This window comes from Epinephelus lanceolatus, chromosome 4 (assembly GCF_041903045.1).
Source record: "Epinephelus lanceolatus isolate andai-2023 chromosome 4, ASM4190304v1, whole genome shotgun sequence".
Classification (NCBI taxonomy): domain Eukaryota; kingdom Metazoa; phylum Chordata; class Actinopteri; order Perciformes; family Serranidae; genus Epinephelus; species Epinephelus lanceolatus.
Window position 1 is genome coordinate 48,096,342 of NC_135737.1, and position 18,436 is coordinate 48,114,777.

Genomic DNA, 18,436 nt, shown 5'->3' on the forward strand with positions numbered 1-18,436 from the left:
CTCTGTAAACCACAGTAAAAAGGAAGCAGCAGAGGTGTCGGTGAGTTGCCTTCTTCGTCCAGTTAAACATAAAACTGTTAATTGTCATTAGAGTATTTAGAATCATGTCTCTCTACCTCACATTGCGTCATTACACAGAACCACGATATTTAAAAGTGTAAATTCAGACACAACAACATACTAGCAGTTCCTGTGAACACTTTCAAAATAGAAAAAAAAAAAGTTTCAGGGTGTAGTTACGGACTGTGCCCACAGCAGGGCGGTGTAGACACACTGCTGTAAACACTCGAACAGCATTTAAGTGACCAAACTTTTTATTTATTTTTATAAACATTGTTTCAGTGTTAGTACATTATAATTACAGTTTTTCTATAGTATATTAATATAGTATGTATTTTTTTAGTTTATCGTGATTTTTTTCTTGGCTATATTTATGTTCGTTTTGTTGTAATATGACAGAGGTATATATATATATAAATATATATATATATATATATATATATATATATATATATATATATATATATATATAAATATATATATATATATATATATATATATATATATATATATATATATATATATATATATATATGTAGGTGTGTGTGTGTGTAATATTTATACACAGTATATTACTCATTTTAAACAATGCTAGTTTCTCAGCAGATGAAGAGCTCATAATTAAGATTTTATTCATGATATAAATAATTTGGCAAAAAAAGAATATCCGTGTTTCATATTTTTAAAGATATCTAAATTATTTAAATTATTTATTTTATTGAGAAAAGTAAAGGTGTGGAAGTACATTTTTTTTAAAAAAAAGAAACAAAAAAGAATGTTTATAGGAAATATTTAAAGTGTACACATAAAGGAAATAAGAGAAAATTAAAAAGAAGAAAACAGCAGAACTGAGAAAAAATAAATAAAAAAAATCAATTTATTAGTTCATTAATTTTTAACTACTTTACTTTTAACTAATGTTTAAAACATATTAAACTACTTTTGAAATTTTACAACTCAAAAACTGTAAATTGGCAAACAACAATAACAATAATTATAAAATAAAATAAAAAGATTATTTTGACATTTCAGTTTTATTCCATGTGTTTGGCAGACCCGAAATGTTTTTGTTATGTTTCTTTCTTTACCAACATTTTGTTTATTTGTTGTGCAGTTGAATTTATTTTTATGTTATTTTTATATGATAAAATATATTTTCTACATTTTATAATAAAATCTAAAATGTTGGTTCCCTATAAATTAAATGTGTTCAATAAAGTTAAGAGAGAAAAAAACACATCAGTTTCTGCTGTGTTCAATAAAGTTCATTTAAAAACAGAAAACACTGCGGTGTGACGTAGTCAAAGCGCGACACAGTCCTCAGAGGAGGGCACGTGTGTCTTCTGGACTCGGAGCCGCTGAAATCCGGTTTTGTATCCCGTCTTCGGTCCCATTAGACCCGGTGTGATGGGGGACACGAGCCGGCTGTGCTCCGTGTGGCTGGGCTCGGAGACCGGCATCCTGAAGGGGGTCAGTCTGTCCCGGAAACAGGCCTTCAACTTCTGCAACACAAGCCACCTGAGCCGGGACCAGGAGGTCCGCGCTCTGTGCTGGGGCGACCCGGCGGAGACCGAGCTGCTGGTCGGCTCGGTGGACGGAACCGTGAAGACCTTCAGCACCGAGAAGGGCGTCTTCACCGAGACCCGGCGCTGCGGAGACCCGGCGGAGGGCTGCTTCACCGGGCTGGCGGCGCTCAGCGGCTCCGCGCTGGTCACATGCGTGGAGTGCGGGACGGTGCGCGTGTGGAGGGAGGACAGCAGCGAGCCCGTGACGGAGCTGAACGCGGGGAAGAACGTGTGCAGGATGCGGCAGAGCCCGGTGCACCCGCACAGAGTCGCGACCGGCGGGAAGGAGAACGGGCTGAAGATCTGGGACCTGGAGAACCCCGAGAAACCCGTGTTCACCGCGAAGAACCTGCGGGACGACTGGCTGGATCTACGGCGGCCGCACTGGGTCAGAGACATGGCCTTCATCCCGGACTCGGACAAAGTGGTCACGTGCACAGGTTACCATCAGGTGCGTTCGCAGTGCGGTGCTAGAAGTGGGAAGAATTAACTGTGAAACAGAGATCCACCAAACTCCATTCAAAAACTGTCAAATTCAAAGTTGAGCTCTCTGTGAGCTAATTTGCACTTTATTGAAAAAACTGTCCTGCGTGAATTATGTACACTAAAATGTCCTGATCAATTCGGCACACAACAAATACACCTATATTAAAGGGACATTTCGAAAACACAATGTCAACAAAGGGTCGCTCCATCTTCTAGGCTAAATGTGGAGGGAAAACATAGCTGTAAAACAGAGATCTCCAAGTCCCAGAGGCCAAACTACATTCAAAAACTGTCCATTTTAAAGTTTACTTCTCTGTGAGCTAATTTACACGTCATTGAAAAAGTTTTTATCCCTTGATTCATGTTCACTGAAATGTCCTGTTTAATTCGGCACACAGCAAATACGTTAATATCGAAGGACATTACGTAAACAAAATGTTTCCAACAGGGTCGCCCCACCATTCAGAGAGAAAACACAGGACAGAAGCCTGTCGTCATTCAAATCTGACAAGTTTACGTCGTGTTAAGTATGTAACTCTACGTTAAGTTCACAACGTGACGATGCCCAACCATGAGTCTTTACCTAAACCTAAACTTTCCTATACTTTGCCCACGTAACAGTAGTTCCTAAACCCAACCTACGTAACTTCACATTCCTATATGTAACGTTACTTCCCAAAGCTAGCCTACGTAACTTTACTTTCCTGAACCAAGTCTACGTAATGTTACTTCCTAAACCCAACCTCCGTAACTTAACATTCCTATATGTAACGTTACTTCCCAGAGCTAGCCTAAGTAAAGTTACTTTCTAAATTCAACCTACATAACTTTACTTTCCTGAACCAAGTCCACGTAACTTTACTTCCTAAAATCAGACTACGTAACTTTACTTTGTAAACCTAACTTATGTAAATTTACTTTACTAAATTGCAACTTTACTTCCTAAACCCAACTGCCGTAACTTAACATTCCTATATGTAACGTTACTTCCCAGAGCTAGCCTACGTAAAGTTACTTTCTAAATTCAACCTATGTAACTTTACTTTCCTACACTTAATTTTTTTAACACGCAGACAAACAATATGCAACAAAACTATTGCTACAGTTTGTGATGTTTTCTTAAGCGCTGAAGTTTTGTTTGCATTTGTAATGACCTTGAACGCACCACAACTGTCAACTGTGTGTCTGAGTTTTTCTGTCACGCAGCTTTAACATAATTTCTCCTCCGCCAGGTCCACGTGTTCGATCCCTCCTGCCCTCAGCGGCGTCCCGTGCTGGAGGCCGAGTACGGCGAGCACCCGCTCACCGCTTTGTCCCTGCCCACCGGCGGTAACACGGTGGTGGTGGGGAACACTCACGGCCAGATCGCCCTGCTGGACTTGAGGAAAGGTTTGGTGCGTGGCTGTCTGAAGGGGCTGGCGGGGGGCGTGCGGGGGCTGCAGTGTCACCCCTCCCAGCCCGTGGTCGCATCCTGCGGCCTGGACCGCTTCCTCCGAATCCACAGCCTGGAGGACCGCAAACTGCAGCACAAGGTCTACCTCAAGTCCCGCCTCAACTGCCTGCTGCTCGCCAGCCGAGACCTGGAGGATGGGGGCGGGGCGGCGGCGGGGTCTCAGGAGGTGAAGGAGGAAGATGAGGATGACGAGGTGTGGGAGAGCATGGAACGGGTGGAGGAGAGGCCAAAGAGAAAAACAACAACAGAGGAGGAGGAGGAGGAGGAAGAGCCGCAGAAAAAGAGCAAGAAGAAGAAGAAGAGAAAGAAAGGACAAGACTGAGGGGCGTTTGTGGCCTCATCAGAGTGTGGGACATTTGACTTCTGTCATTCAGACTGAAACACGTGAAAGATAAAACCTGTTTATCTTTCCGGGACAGGATGTTTTGTTTATGAATCTGTATCTACAAATGTATTTTGTAATATTTACTCAGCAGTTTGAAATCTTTATTAAAATAACAGCTTGTTTGATTCATTTTAACGACAGACTCTACTTTTTCTTTTTAAGAATCAGATCACCTTTTCTCACCTGAATGTTTCAGTAAACGATGGCAGCAGTTTAAGGACAGTAACTAATGAGCTGCTGCTGCTAAATGTGGGGAAATAAGTGTAAAACAGAGATGTGCAGTCCCACAGGCCAAACTCCATTCAGAAAGTGTTCATTTTAAAGTTTACTTGTATGTCAGCAAATGTGCAGCCAGTCTAAACAGTTTTCACCCATTGAGTTACAATCTTCAAATTTCCTCTACAATTCTGTATATGTCCAATATGTCGTCATTAAAGGGACATTCCGTAAAACAAACGTCAAGAGAAGGTTTACCCACCATCTAAATAAAAAACCTGCTGTAGTCTCAACATTAACTGACATGTATTTTAATGGAGACACAAACAAAAAAACAACAAACACCACGATTAATCACGAAAGAAATAATCAGTCCAGAATTCTCCCTCGTCGTCAGTTCAAGGTCCACACAGTTTCATTATTCAGAGTCATGCTTGTGTTCGGCAATGTCGTTGAGCTAGTTTGTTGTCATCGTCAAGTTGGTGTCTGTTATGTTGTGTTCACACCGCTGAACGCGTGTTGACTCGCTTAATTGCTGAATTGGTTGATAAACTTCCACCGGTACTTCGTCTGCGCCATACGTTTCTGGAGGATCTCAATGCTAATTGGCTATCACGGCGTGAATTAGTCATTGACGTTAAGCTTTTTCAACTCTTGCTAATAAGTGTATGACGCAAAATCACGCTACTCGCTTCTTTGGCACCATTTGTGTCTTATCCATCATGCCGCCTGGCGGGAATTCGCATCTAATCGCATCTTTACATTGACTTTACAGAAATTGGTCAGTTCATATTTTTCAGCTCCCGAGTTAGCGTAACACATGAAATTGCGCTACTTGCTTCTTTCTTGTTACTAATTTCCATATTTCACGTCATTCACGTCGTGTCCATCATGCCACCCAGCGGGACTTTGCATGTAATTCACGCATGTGAATTGTTTTATCCATGCCCGGTGTGAACACAACATCACTCACTCACTCCACAGCAGGAAACAACACTTCAAAATGAAAGCTCTGCGCCGTTAATGAATCAATAATTATAATCCAATAATATAACGTATTATTCAGAATGAAGTGTACTTTTACTTCCAGTACTTAAAAGTATATTTTGATGCTGATACTTTTGTACATTTAGTTAAATTAAATTTTCAATACAGAAATGAGTCAGATATAAATTTAATCAACATGTTATATTTTCTGCTGTTATATTTTCATCGTCAGATTTTATCGTTATTTTGTGTACTATTATAATCAACACTGTTGTGATTCTTAATCAACAAAAAGGTTTGTTTTCTTATATTGTACCAAAATGTTAAAATACCTGACAACGTTCAACCATGATTCTTTTTCGTAAATTTACTTTCAAAAATCTAACTTAATAACTTTACATTAAGTACATTACATTAAGTATGATATGTGATGACACCCAAGCACAATTCTTTTCCTAAACCTGACCTACATAACTTTATTATATTAAGTACGTAACTTTACGTTTAGTACATAATGTGATGACACCTAACCATAATGCTTTTCCTAAACGTAACCTGTGTAACTTTGCGTCAAGTACGTAACTTCACGTTAGGTACATAACATTGACGATGCCCAGCTATGATTCTTTTCCAAACCTAACCTATGTTACTTTAGGTTACGTACGTAACTTTACGTTTAGTAGGTAATGTGATGGCACTGAACCATGATTCTTTTCTTAAAACTAATATATGTATCAAAATCTATCCTGTGTAACTTTATGTTGGGTACGTATTGTGATGATACCCAACTATGATTATTTTCCTAAACCTAGCCTACGTTACTTTATGTTAACTATGTGAGTTCATGTTAATGCAAAACTTTACGTTATGTGCATGACGTGATGACGCTCAACAATGATTCTTTTCCTATACCTAACCTACGTTATTTGAAGTACGTAAATTTATGTTAAGTACAAAACTTTATGTTAAGTACGTAACATGATTTAACGTAACATGATGATGCACAGATGATTTTCCTAAACCTAATCTATGTTACTCTACGTTAAGTACGTAATGTTATATTAAGTATTGAACTTAACATTAAGCACATAACATGACGGTGCCCAACTATGATTCTTTTAAGTAACCTTATGTTAAGTACATAACTATAATTAAAGCACGTAACGTGATGGCGTTCAACTGCGATTCTTTGCAAACCTAACCTAAGTGGCAGGGGCGCTGAGTCGTGGGGCGCTAATTTGTTAAATGTCAAACATACAGTTGTGCATGTCTGTCAGATATCATAGGAACCATTGAATGAGGATATGTTAAATATTCAAAGAACGGCCGAGGCAAACAAAAAGGTACGCTCTATGTAACCAATAGGGTGGGAACCTACTAACAGCTGGGAACAAATTTTGGGGGAACTAAGTGCACTGCAGTGGAAGATAAAGGATTCAGGGCCAAATAAAGAAATTTGAAAAATGGAAAAAATAAGTTGTCTTAACAATCATCGTTGGGTTCATTTGGATCAGGTCTCTCGTGTAATAATTAATACATGAACTTTGGGTTCATGAATTAATCACAAGTCCGTTTTCAGATCGGGTTCAAAATGAAGACCTTTGATTCTGACTTTTACAAAATATTTCTGGGTGCTGTGAGGCAGTGACGTGTTTGCAAACCTTCCGCAGAGTCTCCAGGAGAATGTTGCAATCTTACTTCACTCTTAAAAAATTTCTCTTGAGTAAATCAGTTTTTCAGTTGAGCATCGGTGTTCGTTTGACTTCTTCCTCACTGAATCAGTGCGGTTATAACACTTCAGTGTCCCTCTGTCTTTCAGATGTCTGTCCCCTGGTGGCCTGCAGAGACACAACAGCACAGTTACTGAATCACTCCTCTGGGTGAATATATCAGCCCAGAACAAGATGTTAGCACTGTACGTTTCTGCAAATCACATATATGTGTTACATTAGTATGTTTTATACGCATCATATCAAGTTGCACCAAAACAGGGTTTTTCAAGGTGACGTAGGTCTGATGTATCTAAGTCAACTTTCTTATCTGGAGGAGAAGCGGTTGGCAGATGACGTGAGACAGAGGCAAGATGGCTGCCAACTACACTTCCACTACATGACTTACTGACTAACTGTTTGGGCTCCCCTGGTCAAAATTTAGTTTACTGTGAGTAGTTCAGTCAGTAGAAGATGAAGTGATCTCTGAAAGACAGGAAGTCAAAGATGAAACATTTCTGCAGTTTCAAAATAACAAAAAATGAAAAGCCAAAGTTTGGGCACCCTGCATGGTCAGTGCTCAGTAGCGCCCCCTTTGGCAGGTACCACAGCTTCTAAACACTTTGTGTATCCAGCTCAGAGTCTTTCAGTTCTTGTTTGGAGGATTTTCAGCCATTCTTCCTGCAAAAGGCTTCTAGCTCTGTGAGATTCTTGGGCCGTCTTCATGCTCTGCTCATTGAGCTCTATCCACAGATGTTTAATGATGTTTAGGTCGGGGGACTGTGAGGGGCGTGGCCAAACCTTCAGCTGGCTCCTCTTGAGGTCGTCCATTGTGGATCTGGAGGTGTGTTTAGGATCATTGTCCTGTTGTAGAAGCCATCCTCTCTTCATCTGCAGCTTTTTTACAGATGCTGTGATGTCTGGAATTTAACTGAATCCATTCTTCCCTCTACCTGTGAAATGTTCCCCGTGCCACTGGCTGCAACACAAGCCCAAAGCATCATCCATCCACCCCCGTGTTTAACAGTTTGTTCTCCAAACATACCTTTGCTCATTGTGTCCAGAAAGTTCTGTTTTACCTTCATCAGTCCACAGGACTTGTTTCCAAAAAGCATCAGGCTTGTTCACATGTTCCTTTGCAAACTTGTGAGGCTGAATGTTGTGGTGAGGACACAGGAAAGGTTTTCTTCTGATGACTCTTCCATGAAGCTCATATTTGTCCAGGTGTGTCTGCACAGTAGAACAGTGCACCACCACTCCAGAGTCTGAGAAATCTTCCTGCAGGTCTTTTGCAGTCAAACAGAGGTTTGATTTGCCTTTCTAACAATCCTACGAGCAGCTCTCTCACAAAGTTTTCAGCTTGACCTCCACAGTTCCTGTTAACTGCCATTTCTTACTGACATGACCAACTGAGGAAACAGCTCCCTGAAAACACTTTCTATCTATCTTCTTCTTCTTCTAGTCTTCATCAGGTCTTTTAGTTTTCAGAGTGCTAGGCAGCTGTTTAGAGGAGCGCATGGCTGCTGATTGTTGGGACAAGCTTTCAGGAGTCAGAGTCTTTATAAAGCTTTGAAATGAGCATCATCTGGCCTTTGCTAACAATGACTGTGAACAAGCCAGAGCCCTAACAAGCTCATTAAGCTCTGAGACCCTGGGAGAAGTTGTCTGAGAGCTCAGATGTCTTGGAGTGCCCAGACTTTTGCATGTTGCTCCTCTCATTTTTTTTCACTTTAAAATTGTACAAAACAAACATAATACACTGAAATGTTGAAAAGCATGTTTTATCTTTAACTTGATGCCTTTTGGAGATCAGTTCGTCTTCTACTTTTGCTTCTCTCTGTATGTTTAAGCAACAAACAACATTGGTTGTTATTTATTGACACAATCCGTGTTTCCAGTGGTGATTGTGGCACCAAAGCCAAACAGTTATTGTTTAAGCCAATACGTGGGGCCAGATGCATAAAACTGTGTCAGTCAGAAATATGCAGACACATTCTTTTTGTCATACATGAGGCCGTGGTTTTGTTTTCTAAATTTCTGTGTGTGAACTGTACCTTGCAAGATGAATAAATGCCAGTGAAGAACAGCGTCAAACTCAGCAACAGAAGAACAAGAGCAAAGATGAAAATCGGTGGAAACGCTGAAACAGAATCATCACATCACATCAGATCATAAATTAGAGTTGTAAGTTGTCCTCAACATTTTAAAACCATTAAACTACAAACTCTTTAACAGGAAGTTCAGCCATTCTTTAAAAATAAAAGTAACATGATCGACTGACAAAAATCAAGAAACTGTAAAAAACTCCTGCATATTGTTTCCATGTCATGCTGAACCGATCATATTGTTGATATTGAACATTTTTACGTTCACACTAAACAGTGTCAGACTTTTGGTTTGTAAACCGAACCAGTGAACATTCAGTGAAACCAACATGAACATTTACCTCTTTGACTCGGCGTCACATTCTCCTCAGACACAGTGAGAGACAGCAGACGGCTCTCAGACGAGAAGTTTTGAAAAAAAACGTAGACGTGATAAACACAGATGTAGCTTCCTTGGTGGGCGGGCTCTGCAGCAGGAAAGAGGAAGTGGGCAGAGTGATTGACAGCTGGCTGGGTGTAGTTGTAATTGTGTGTTGAGTTGGAGGAAGTGAAGCTGAGCAGGAAGGAGCCTCCTGGGAACTGTGGCTGGATGGAGCAGCTGACGGTGAAGTTGGAGCCGCTGAGCACCTGAAGTCCCTGCTGCTGGGCCTCGGAGACCCCGTCCATGGAGGACACAGATATGTTGGGCTGAACCAGCACATCTGTAAACAGAGCGGGATGATACTGTTGGCTGACACAATATGTCACAATAAAGCACAGAGGAAGGAAGAAACACGGGCGAAGCTCAGTAGTCTGTGTTACCCGTTTTCCTCACTCACGTGCTGGCTTGGTTTGGTTTGATTTAACTCGACACATCAGTCCAGTGCGGCAGGGACTTGTGTCTCCATTACAACAGGGCTACCTGCTTGAAGGTCTGTCTTAAACTAATGACGAGTTTTTCTTGAGTGATGAAGTTTTAAAGCAGCGGGCTGATGTTGGAGGTGAGCTGTTTGCAGAGGTGCAGGAAGAGCCTGTTGTCTGCAGCTCTTCTTCACCTTCTTACTGTGGCTGTTTTTGATTTTACTCTTCCTCCCTACCGAACCAGTAGAGTTGGTTTTATAATAGAAAAGCCACTAGCTGCTGCAGTTTTTGGCATGTGCTGGCTTAATTCTTTAGCTCTGGAGGTTACAGCTTGGGTAAGACACTCAGTTCACGTGACCTATCTGTCAGTTTTGTAAAAGTTGCGTGAATTCTGATGACTGTTCGGACTGGGGTCGTACTGCAAAAAAAATCTGATCTGTATCCAACTAAAGACCACGTGGAAAAGTGGCCCAAATTAGATATAAAATAATCAGGTTTCATGTGATTTGTGCTGTTCACACTGCATAAAAAAAATGACATATAAAGCCTCATTTATGCTCAACGTTAAATACGGATCCGGTTACGGACGGAGCCTTCTGTCCGTGCTCTGCGTTCATTTCGTCCGTATTTCTGCACGTTTCCATAGTAGTACCACCGGGAACCGTGGGGGCAGTGTTGCTGTCACTACCTGGTATGTAGCTCTAGTGAGACACGAAGAAGAAATAACAATTCAATTTCTCTCATCGGCAGTACAAGAGAAAAGAATTCTCCGTCCTCCAGTCGCGATGTATTTAACGGCCTCACCGACCACCGCCTCCTACAACGCTGCCTCGGTTTTTGTCTTTTATGCAAGAGGTACATTATCAATATCTCCTCCGCAGTCGCCATGTTTGTTTTTGAGTTTGTTGTTGTCATAAACATTTGACGCTGGGCTGCCCCCTGGTAGATATATTGGTTAACATCCATGCCAACGTAAAGAACACATGGAAGTATGTGGGCAGTGACGGTAACATCGTTTGAAACGGACGTAAACATTTTCGTACGTAAAGGGAGCATAAATGGGCCTTTAGTCACCTGAGACCTTCAGGATGTCACTGTCCTGGATAAATTCACAGTTCAGTCCATTGGAAACCACTGAGAGAGGAAGGACTACACTGGAAACAGTACTGTCAGAGATTATATCACTGATGGACTTACCTGAGCAGGTGAGCACCCCAAAATAGAAACTGAACTGTGGTATTACACAGTCCCTCAGAGCATATCCAGAGCCAACACATCCAGAGTTCATCATCCATACGAGTCTGGCTGAGGACTCATTTCTCCATCCCATAGAAACAGCTGAGCCACAGTTCAGTTCTCTGCAGAATAAAGCTGCTTCCCTCAGGGTCCACTCCTTATATGTATCATATACTGGTCTCCACTCGTTCTGGTGTTTCATCTCCAGTGTTCCTGCACAGCGACTGGATCCTCCCACCAACCTGACAGGCTCTGAACAGAAACCAGAGAGTCGTCAGTAAAAGAACAAAGTGAGTGTAAGAGAAATGAACCAAATCAAAGCTGCAGCTCCTCTTCTACCTGAGCAGGTGAGTCCAACAGCTTTGCCAGGTGAGCAGGTGTTTCTATCTGAGCCTGAGCTTCTACAGTCCAGGAGAGCAGACTCATGGCCTCCACACTGGAACTCTTTGGTCCACATTGGAGCCTCCACTTCTCCATAGAGCGCCCCCTGGAGGACTGAAGGAGCCCCACAGCCAAGCTCCCTGCAGACCACCTCTGCATCCTGCTGGTCAAAGTCAGCTTCACACACTGAGGACCACCTCTGGTTAGACTGGTTAGACTGGTTAGACTGGTTAGACTTCACCTCCAGTCTGCCTGAACACAGACTGGTCCCATTCACCAGCCTGACAGAGTCTGGAGACAGAGAGAGAGATTGTGCAGATTGTTATGTTGTGATTATGGTGAAAATTACAGGGCTCATCTCTACAATTGTCTTATTAGGTGTTAGTGTTACATTTGACACCACTGATCATCACATCCTATTGCAGAGACTGGAAAATTTAACTGGCATCAAAGGAACCACACTAAGCTGTTTGGCGCTGTATTCATCAGACTGTTCTCAGTTTGTACATGTTATAAACAATTCCTCCAAGTTATTCACAAAGTTTCACAGAGTTTCTGGCCTCAAGCACCACCGTAGGGAATCTTGATGTAATCTCTGATCACGCTATGTCCTCTAACTCCAAGAACAGACCTCAAGGACTGCTTTTTTCAACTGCGTTAGATTGCAAAAATCTGGCACATCCAGTCTCAAAAAGGTGCAGGAAAACTAGTTCAAGCATTTGTTACTTCTAGGCTGGATTATTGAAATTTATTATTATCAGGTTGCTCCACTGAGTCTCTACAGACTCTCCAGCTGAATCCAGAATGCTGCAGCACGTGTACTGACTGGTTTTAGCTTCTCTGCACTGGCTTCACTTAAAATACAGAATTGAATTTAAAATCCTGGCGGCATGGTGGCACAGTGGTGATCATTGTCACCTAACAGCAAGAGGGTTTAAACCGCAGGGTGGGGGGTTTCAAATTCTGGGGTGGGGGAGCCCTTCTGTGTGCAGTTTGCATGTTCTCCCTGTGTCAGCGCGGGTTTCCTCCAGGTGCTCTGACATGTTCTCCCTGTGTCAGCGTGGGTTTCCTCCAGGTGCTCCACACTGTTCTTATACAAAGCTAGTTGAAAATCGGCAAAGTACCTTTTTAAAGAGTTGGCTTAAAACTTTCCTCTTTGATAAAGCTTATAGTTAGGGCTGGCTCAGGCTTGCCTTGAACCTTGCCTTGAAGTACTGTAATAATATAATGTCGGTCAAGTCTGACCACACAACATCTTTTGCATATCTGTCTGTCCTGGAAGAGGGAGCCCTCATCAGTTGTGCTTCCTGACATTTCTGTACTTTTCTACCTGTTAAAGATTTTTCTTGGGGTGCAAGGCTGGACGGACAGAGTGTGTCATATGTTGTACAGTTTGTAAAGCCCTCTGAGGTAAATTGTGAATTTGTGATATTGGGCTATATACTATAAATAAATAACACTGAAGTGAGCTGAAGCACCTCCAAGTCTGCGGCCATGGTTCTCTGCCAGAAAACAGTGGATTGCCCCTCTGGGTTGGAAGAGAGTTACTGCCCCAAGTGAAGGAGTTAAAGTATCACAGGGTCTTGATCACGAGTGAAGGTAAAATGGAGCATGAGATGGATCAGCGGTTTGTGGCAGCTTGTGCAGTGGTGTGGGTGGGTTCCATTTACTGGTCCATCTATGTCCCAACCCTCATCTTTGGTCATGCTTTGCGTCCTGTGCGAAAGAACAAGATTGCGGATACAAGTGGCCAAAATGAGTTTCCTCCGTAGGGTGTCTCAGCTCAGCCTTAAAGATAGGGGGAGGAGCTCAGACATCCAGACGGAGCTCAGAGTGCAGCCGCTGCTCCTTTGTTTCAAAAGGAGCCAGTTCAGGCAGTTCAGGATGCATCCAAAGCATCTTCCATTGGAGGCGTTCCCTGTACATTCGAGTGGTAGGAGGCCCTGGGGCGGACCCAGAACACACTGAAGAGATTATGTATCTCATCTGGCCTGGGAACGTGGATGTGGATGGATGAAGATACGTTGTTATACAGTAATATGTAATTTCACTTTAGCAATAATGTAACTAACATTTACACCCATGATTACTGTCAGAGATGATATCACTGATGGACTTACCTGAGCAGGTGATCTCCCGGCTGGAGAAACCGTAACCTTGCAGTACACAGTCCCTCAGAGCAGATCCAGAATCAATACAGTTATATTGGGTCTGCCACACAGTTCTGCCTCGGGACTCTCTTCTCACGTCTGTTGAAACAGCAGAGCCACAGTCCAGCTCTTTACAAATTTGTGCTGCTTCCCTCAGGCTCATGTAAGAGTCATATAATGGTCTCCACGCATTCTGGTGTTTCATCTCCAGTGTTCCTGCACAGCGACTGGATCCTCCCACCAACCTGACAGGCTCTGAACAGAAACCAGAGAGTCGTCAGTAAAAGAACAAAGTGAGTGTAAGAGAAATGAACCAAATCAAAGCTGCAGCTCCTCTTCTACCTGAGCAGGTGAGTCCAACAGCTTTGCCAGGTGAGCAGGTGTTTCTATCTGAGCCTGAGCTTCTACAGTCCAGGAGAGCAGACTCATGGCCTCCACACTGGAACTCTTTGGTCCACATTGGAGCCTCCACTTCTCCATAGAGCGCCCCCTGGAGGACTGAAGGAGCCCCACAGCCAAGCTCCCTGCAGACCACCTCTGCATCCTGCTGGTCAAAGTCAGCTTCACACACTGAGGACCACCTCTGGTTAGACTGGTTAGACTGGTTAGACTTCACCTCCAGTCTGCCTGAACACAGACTGGTCCCATTCACCAGCCTGACAGAGTCTGGAGACAGAGAGAGATAAAAAGGTCACACCAATCCACAAAGAAAACTCTTTTAGAAGTGTTTCTGACGTCTCGCAGAGAGAATGAGAACTTATCAGTCCACACGACTCATAGATCCCCCATGATTTTTTTACCGTTTCGAGGGCCAGATTTATCCTGTCGCATCAGTTTCAGGAGTCACTTTCTCCCAGTTTTTCTTATGTCAAATCAAGAATCTAAGCTTTTAAACCTTTTATCTTTTGAACCAGGAACTCCAGTGCTTGGATAAAGTAACTCAGATTTCATAGTCTATGGCTGATTTCATTTACTGTACATATTTAATCAACATTTATGCAAATTTGTGTATCCCAGGACAGATGCTCGTGTGGTTGACAGAGGAGCGCAGAGGACCGGCAAACTGCAGCCTCCGCAGCTTCACCTTACTCCCACCAGTGTGCACTTTAATGATGTCATATAATACTCCTCGTGGGGAGGCACTCATGTGACTGGCTGTAAAGGAGTGAGACATCTGATTGGCTGCAGACAATCCCGTCTTAGAAAAAATGCATTTGTGAATCGAGTCACGTCAGGAGAGTCTCAAAACTCCCACACACAAATGCAGGGAAGTTTACAAATTAAAAGCACTTTGTAAATGCAGGTTCAACAGTTCATATATCAATGTAACAACTTCCAAATATGTATTTGATGAAAATTGCAAATACTTTTACATGTGTACATCTGTGAATTTCAATTGCACATATTTAAAACAAGAAATATTTGTGTGTGTATCACAAATATGTTTATAAATCTTATTTTTTATATGTGGATTTTCTTTTACTTATATTTGGAATGAAACATATTTTTGTGTGCATTGAAAATGTGTTTGTGTTCCGAGTCATATATATATATATATATATATATATATATATATATATATATGTATATATATATATATATATATATATATATATACATATATATATATATATATATACAGCACGGCACTGTACACACAGTCAATGGAGCGGAGCCTGTGTTGCGTTCAGGTGTTGTCGCGTAAATAACAAATTCCAGTACTTGGATAGGCCATAGCACAATAGCACAGCACTGCTGCTGCTGCTGCACGCCGGCATTTTTTTGTTTGAACCAACGCATCGATGCTAATAATTCGCGTCAACGTATTTATGTAGTCGATGACGTCGACGACCTCGATGCATCGCCCAGTCCTAAACAAGACCACTTCATTAGGATATCATTGCCCTGACTAACTTTACAGTTCAGTCCAATAACAACTACTAACTGTCACTGTGACAGAGGGAGGAACACATAAGACACATTACTGTCACAGATGATATTGTTGAGGGACTTACCTGAGCAGATGATCACCAAGATGTTGGAAGAGGAACTTGGTGTTACGTAGTCCTTCAGAGCATATCCAAAGGGGGCATGCTGAGATATCATCCAAACAGGTCTCTCTAAGGACTCATTGGACTCCTTTCTCCATTCTGCTGAAACAGCAGAGCCACAGTCCAGCTCTCTACAATATACAGCTGCTTCCTTTGGGCTCCAGCCAAAGCCATGCACTGGTCTCCACTCTCCCTGTTTCACCTCCAGTGTTCCTGCACAGCGACTGGATCCTCCCACCAACCTGACAGGCTCTGAACAGAAACCAGAGAGTCGTCAGTAAAAGAACAAAGTGAGTGTAAGAGAAATGAACCAAATCAAAGCTGCAGCTCCTCTTCTACCTGAGCAGGTGAGTCCAACAGCTTTGCCAGGTGAGCAGGTGTTTCTATCTGAGCCTGAGCTTCTACAGTCCAGGAGAGCAGACTCATGGCCTCCACACTGGAACTCTTTGGTCCACATTGGAGCCTCCACTTCTCCATAGAGCGCCCCCTGGAGGACTGAAGGAGCCCCACAGCCAAGCTCCCTGCAGACCACCTCTGCATCCTGCTGGTCAAAGTCAGCTTCACACACTGAGGACCACCTCTGGTTAGACTGGTTAGACTTCACCTCCAGTCTGCCTGAACACAAACTGGTCCCATTCACCAGCCTGACAGAGTCTGGAGACAGAGAGAGAGCTCACAGTTCACTCTGAGACATCATCTGTCTCCAGCATCACATATACCTGCACAGAAACTCACCTGGACCACCTTTCAGTTCACTCACATGTTCTGTATATGTAATGGATTAATAACAATTAGGGCTGTCATAATAATGCGTTAATTTCAATTAATTAATCACAGAAAAAAATAACACTTCAAAAAAATTAATGCTGATTAATCATGTTCCTTGGTGCCACAGTGTCTTTGTCACATGATGGAGGCAGATGAGACGACGCTGCTCGGCCCTGTGAATGGAACATTAACATTTAACAAACACCCAGATGGAGCTGTTGATAGGAGCACTGTTCTCTGCAGGTTCTGCATGAGGGAATTTTCACATCATCGAAGAACTTCAGTCTGAAACATCACCTCAACACAAAGTATTTAGCAGCGAACCCAGAGGTCTGAGCTAGCACAGCCTCTGATGCTAACGCTAGCAGCCAGCCTCATCATGCCACACTGGACCAGGTGTTGAGACACAAACTGAGTCAGTCTACCTGTGACCGACTCACTGACTCCCTCACAGAATGGACTGCAGACCAGTTTGAGTGGTCGAGGACAGGGGGACAACTGTGTCCAACATCCAGCCGCTTTACTACAACACATCTGACGACATTCATTTGAACTGAAATTTTTTAAATACTTTCACAGCAAAAGTTGATGCATACAATTAATTTAGATTAATTAATCACAGAGCATGTAATTAATTAGATAAATCATTTTAATTGCTTGACAGCCTGAGTGAAAATCCTACCTTGCCTAAAGCTGCTTTCACACCGCCACACAGTAACCACCCTGACAACTGCCGACCTGCAGGGGGTTTTCCCCAAAAAGCAAAGCATTTTTAAAATGCCTCCACAGTCGATAAGCTATGACGCTGTTGCCATGGTCCCCAGTTGTGCTGCTGGGCAGGTGCTCTGGTGAACACTGGCAGAATTGCATGCTACTTGTAGCTGCATATTGTAACAAGGCATCAGAAATCACTGAGACTACCAAGGCTTTCTACATATTTGGGCGATTTACCAGTCATCTTAAGTTTGGCAGAAATGTTACCCTAGGCCCAGTTTTCCTTCTGGCTGTCCTTATAAGTTGCTAGCACTGTAATTCTGGGTTGTCAGACACTAACATTATCAGCTCCTCCATTTTGTCTTCTTTTAGATTCAGTCATGCCTTCTATTGGATCGGCTATAGCTAGGCAGCAACCACAAGTTCAACTCGGTGAACTCAGCCCAGCAGAGCAAAATGTGTGTGCTTGCATGTGGGTAGTAACCACTTCATACCCCAACTGTCTCATGCTCAGCCATTGCCGCCTTGCTCTTGTTGACATAACAAGGTGGCGAAATACTGTGTGGCAGTGTGAAAGCCCCTTAAAGTAAAAATCAAACAAACTACAGTCATATTTTTCAGTATTTCATCTCCACTTTAAGGTGGTGTTGACGCACTGAGTTTCCAGAAACAAGACCACTTCTGTCACTTATGTCGTTGTTCTGGAAACTTTACAGTTCAGTTAATTTACAGAGGAAGGAACACACTGAAAACATTACTGATGATATCACTGATGGACTTACCTGAGCAGGTGACCTCCAAGAAAGTGGAAGAGGAATATGATGTTACACACTCCCTCAGAGCAGATCCAGAGTGAACACATTCAGATGTCATCGACCATGCAGGTCTTCTCGTGGACTCCTTTCTCTGTTCTATAGAAATTGGAGAGCCACAGTCCAGGTCTCGACAAACTACTGCTGCTTCCTTCAGGCTCCAGTCATCACCATCCACCGGTCTCCACTCTCCCTGTTTCACCTCCAGTGTTCCTGCACAGCGACTGGATCCTCCCACCAACCTGACAGGCTCTGAACAGAAACCAGAGAGTCGTCAGTAAAAGAACAAAGTGAGTGTAAGAGAAATGAACCAAATCAAAGCTGCAGCTCCTCTTCTACCTGAGCAGGTGAGTCCAACAGCTTTGCCAGGTGAGCAGGTGTTTCTATCTGAGCCTGAGCTTCTACAGTCCAGGAGAGCAGACTCATGGCCTCCACACTGGAACTCTTTGGTCCACATTGGAGCCTCCACTTCTCCATAGAGCGCCCCCTGGAGGACTGAAGGAGCCCCACAGCCAAGC

At 42.8% G+C, this 18,436-nt stretch overlaps 2 protein-coding genes across 2 annotated transcripts in view; one reads left to right on the forward strand and one right to left on the reverse strand.

The window, feature by feature from the left end:
* The first annotated feature begins 1,352 nt into the window (after positions 1-1,352).
* Positions 1,353-4,084, forward strand: wdr74 (WD repeat domain 74). The gene is made up of 2 exons (XM_033632328.2): positions 1,353-2,076; positions 3,344-4,084. Exons 1-2 carry the CDS (start codon positions 1,468-1,470, stop codon positions 3,884-3,886), a joined length of 1,152 nt encoding a protein of 383 aa, XP_033488219.1. The 5' UTR covers positions 1,353-1,467; the 3' UTR covers positions 3,887-4,084.
* A 10-nt stretch (positions 4,085-4,094) lies between these two features.
* LOC117259256 (scavenger receptor cysteine-rich type 1 protein M130-like) overlaps positions 4,095-18,436 on the reverse strand; it is a 41,235-nt gene continuing 26,893 nt past the window's right edge. The window contains exons 12-21 of the mRNA XM_078167410.1: positions 17,889-18,170; positions 15,964-16,278; positions 15,589-15,876; positions 13,916-14,239; positions 13,544-13,828; positions 11,382-11,714; positions 11,004-11,294; positions 9,308-9,667; positions 8,916-9,001; positions 4,095-6,990 (exon numbers count right to left, since the gene is read on the reverse strand). Of these exons, the coding sequence (XP_078023536.1) occupies positions 6,940-6,990; positions 8,916-9,001; positions 9,308-9,667; positions 11,004-11,294; positions 11,382-11,714; positions 13,544-13,828; positions 13,916-14,239; positions 15,589-15,876; positions 15,964-16,278; positions 17,889-18,170 (2,615 nt within the window). The 3' untranslated portion in view covers positions 4,095-6,939. The remainder of the gene's footprint in view (positions 6,991-8,915; positions 9,002-9,307; positions 9,668-11,003; positions 11,295-11,381; positions 11,715-13,543; positions 13,829-13,915; positions 14,240-15,588; positions 15,877-15,963; positions 16,279-17,888; positions 18,171-18,436) is intronic.

Coding starts and splice junctions, on each gene's coding strand:
- wdr74 (XM_033632328.2), top strand. CDS start 1,468: ATGGGGGACACGAGCCGGCTGTGCTCCGTGTGGCTGGGCTCGGAGACC. Junction 2,077..3,343: donor CGTGCACAGGTTACCATCAG/GTGCGTTCGCAG, acceptor CTCCTCCGCCAG/GTCCACGTGTTCGATCCCTC.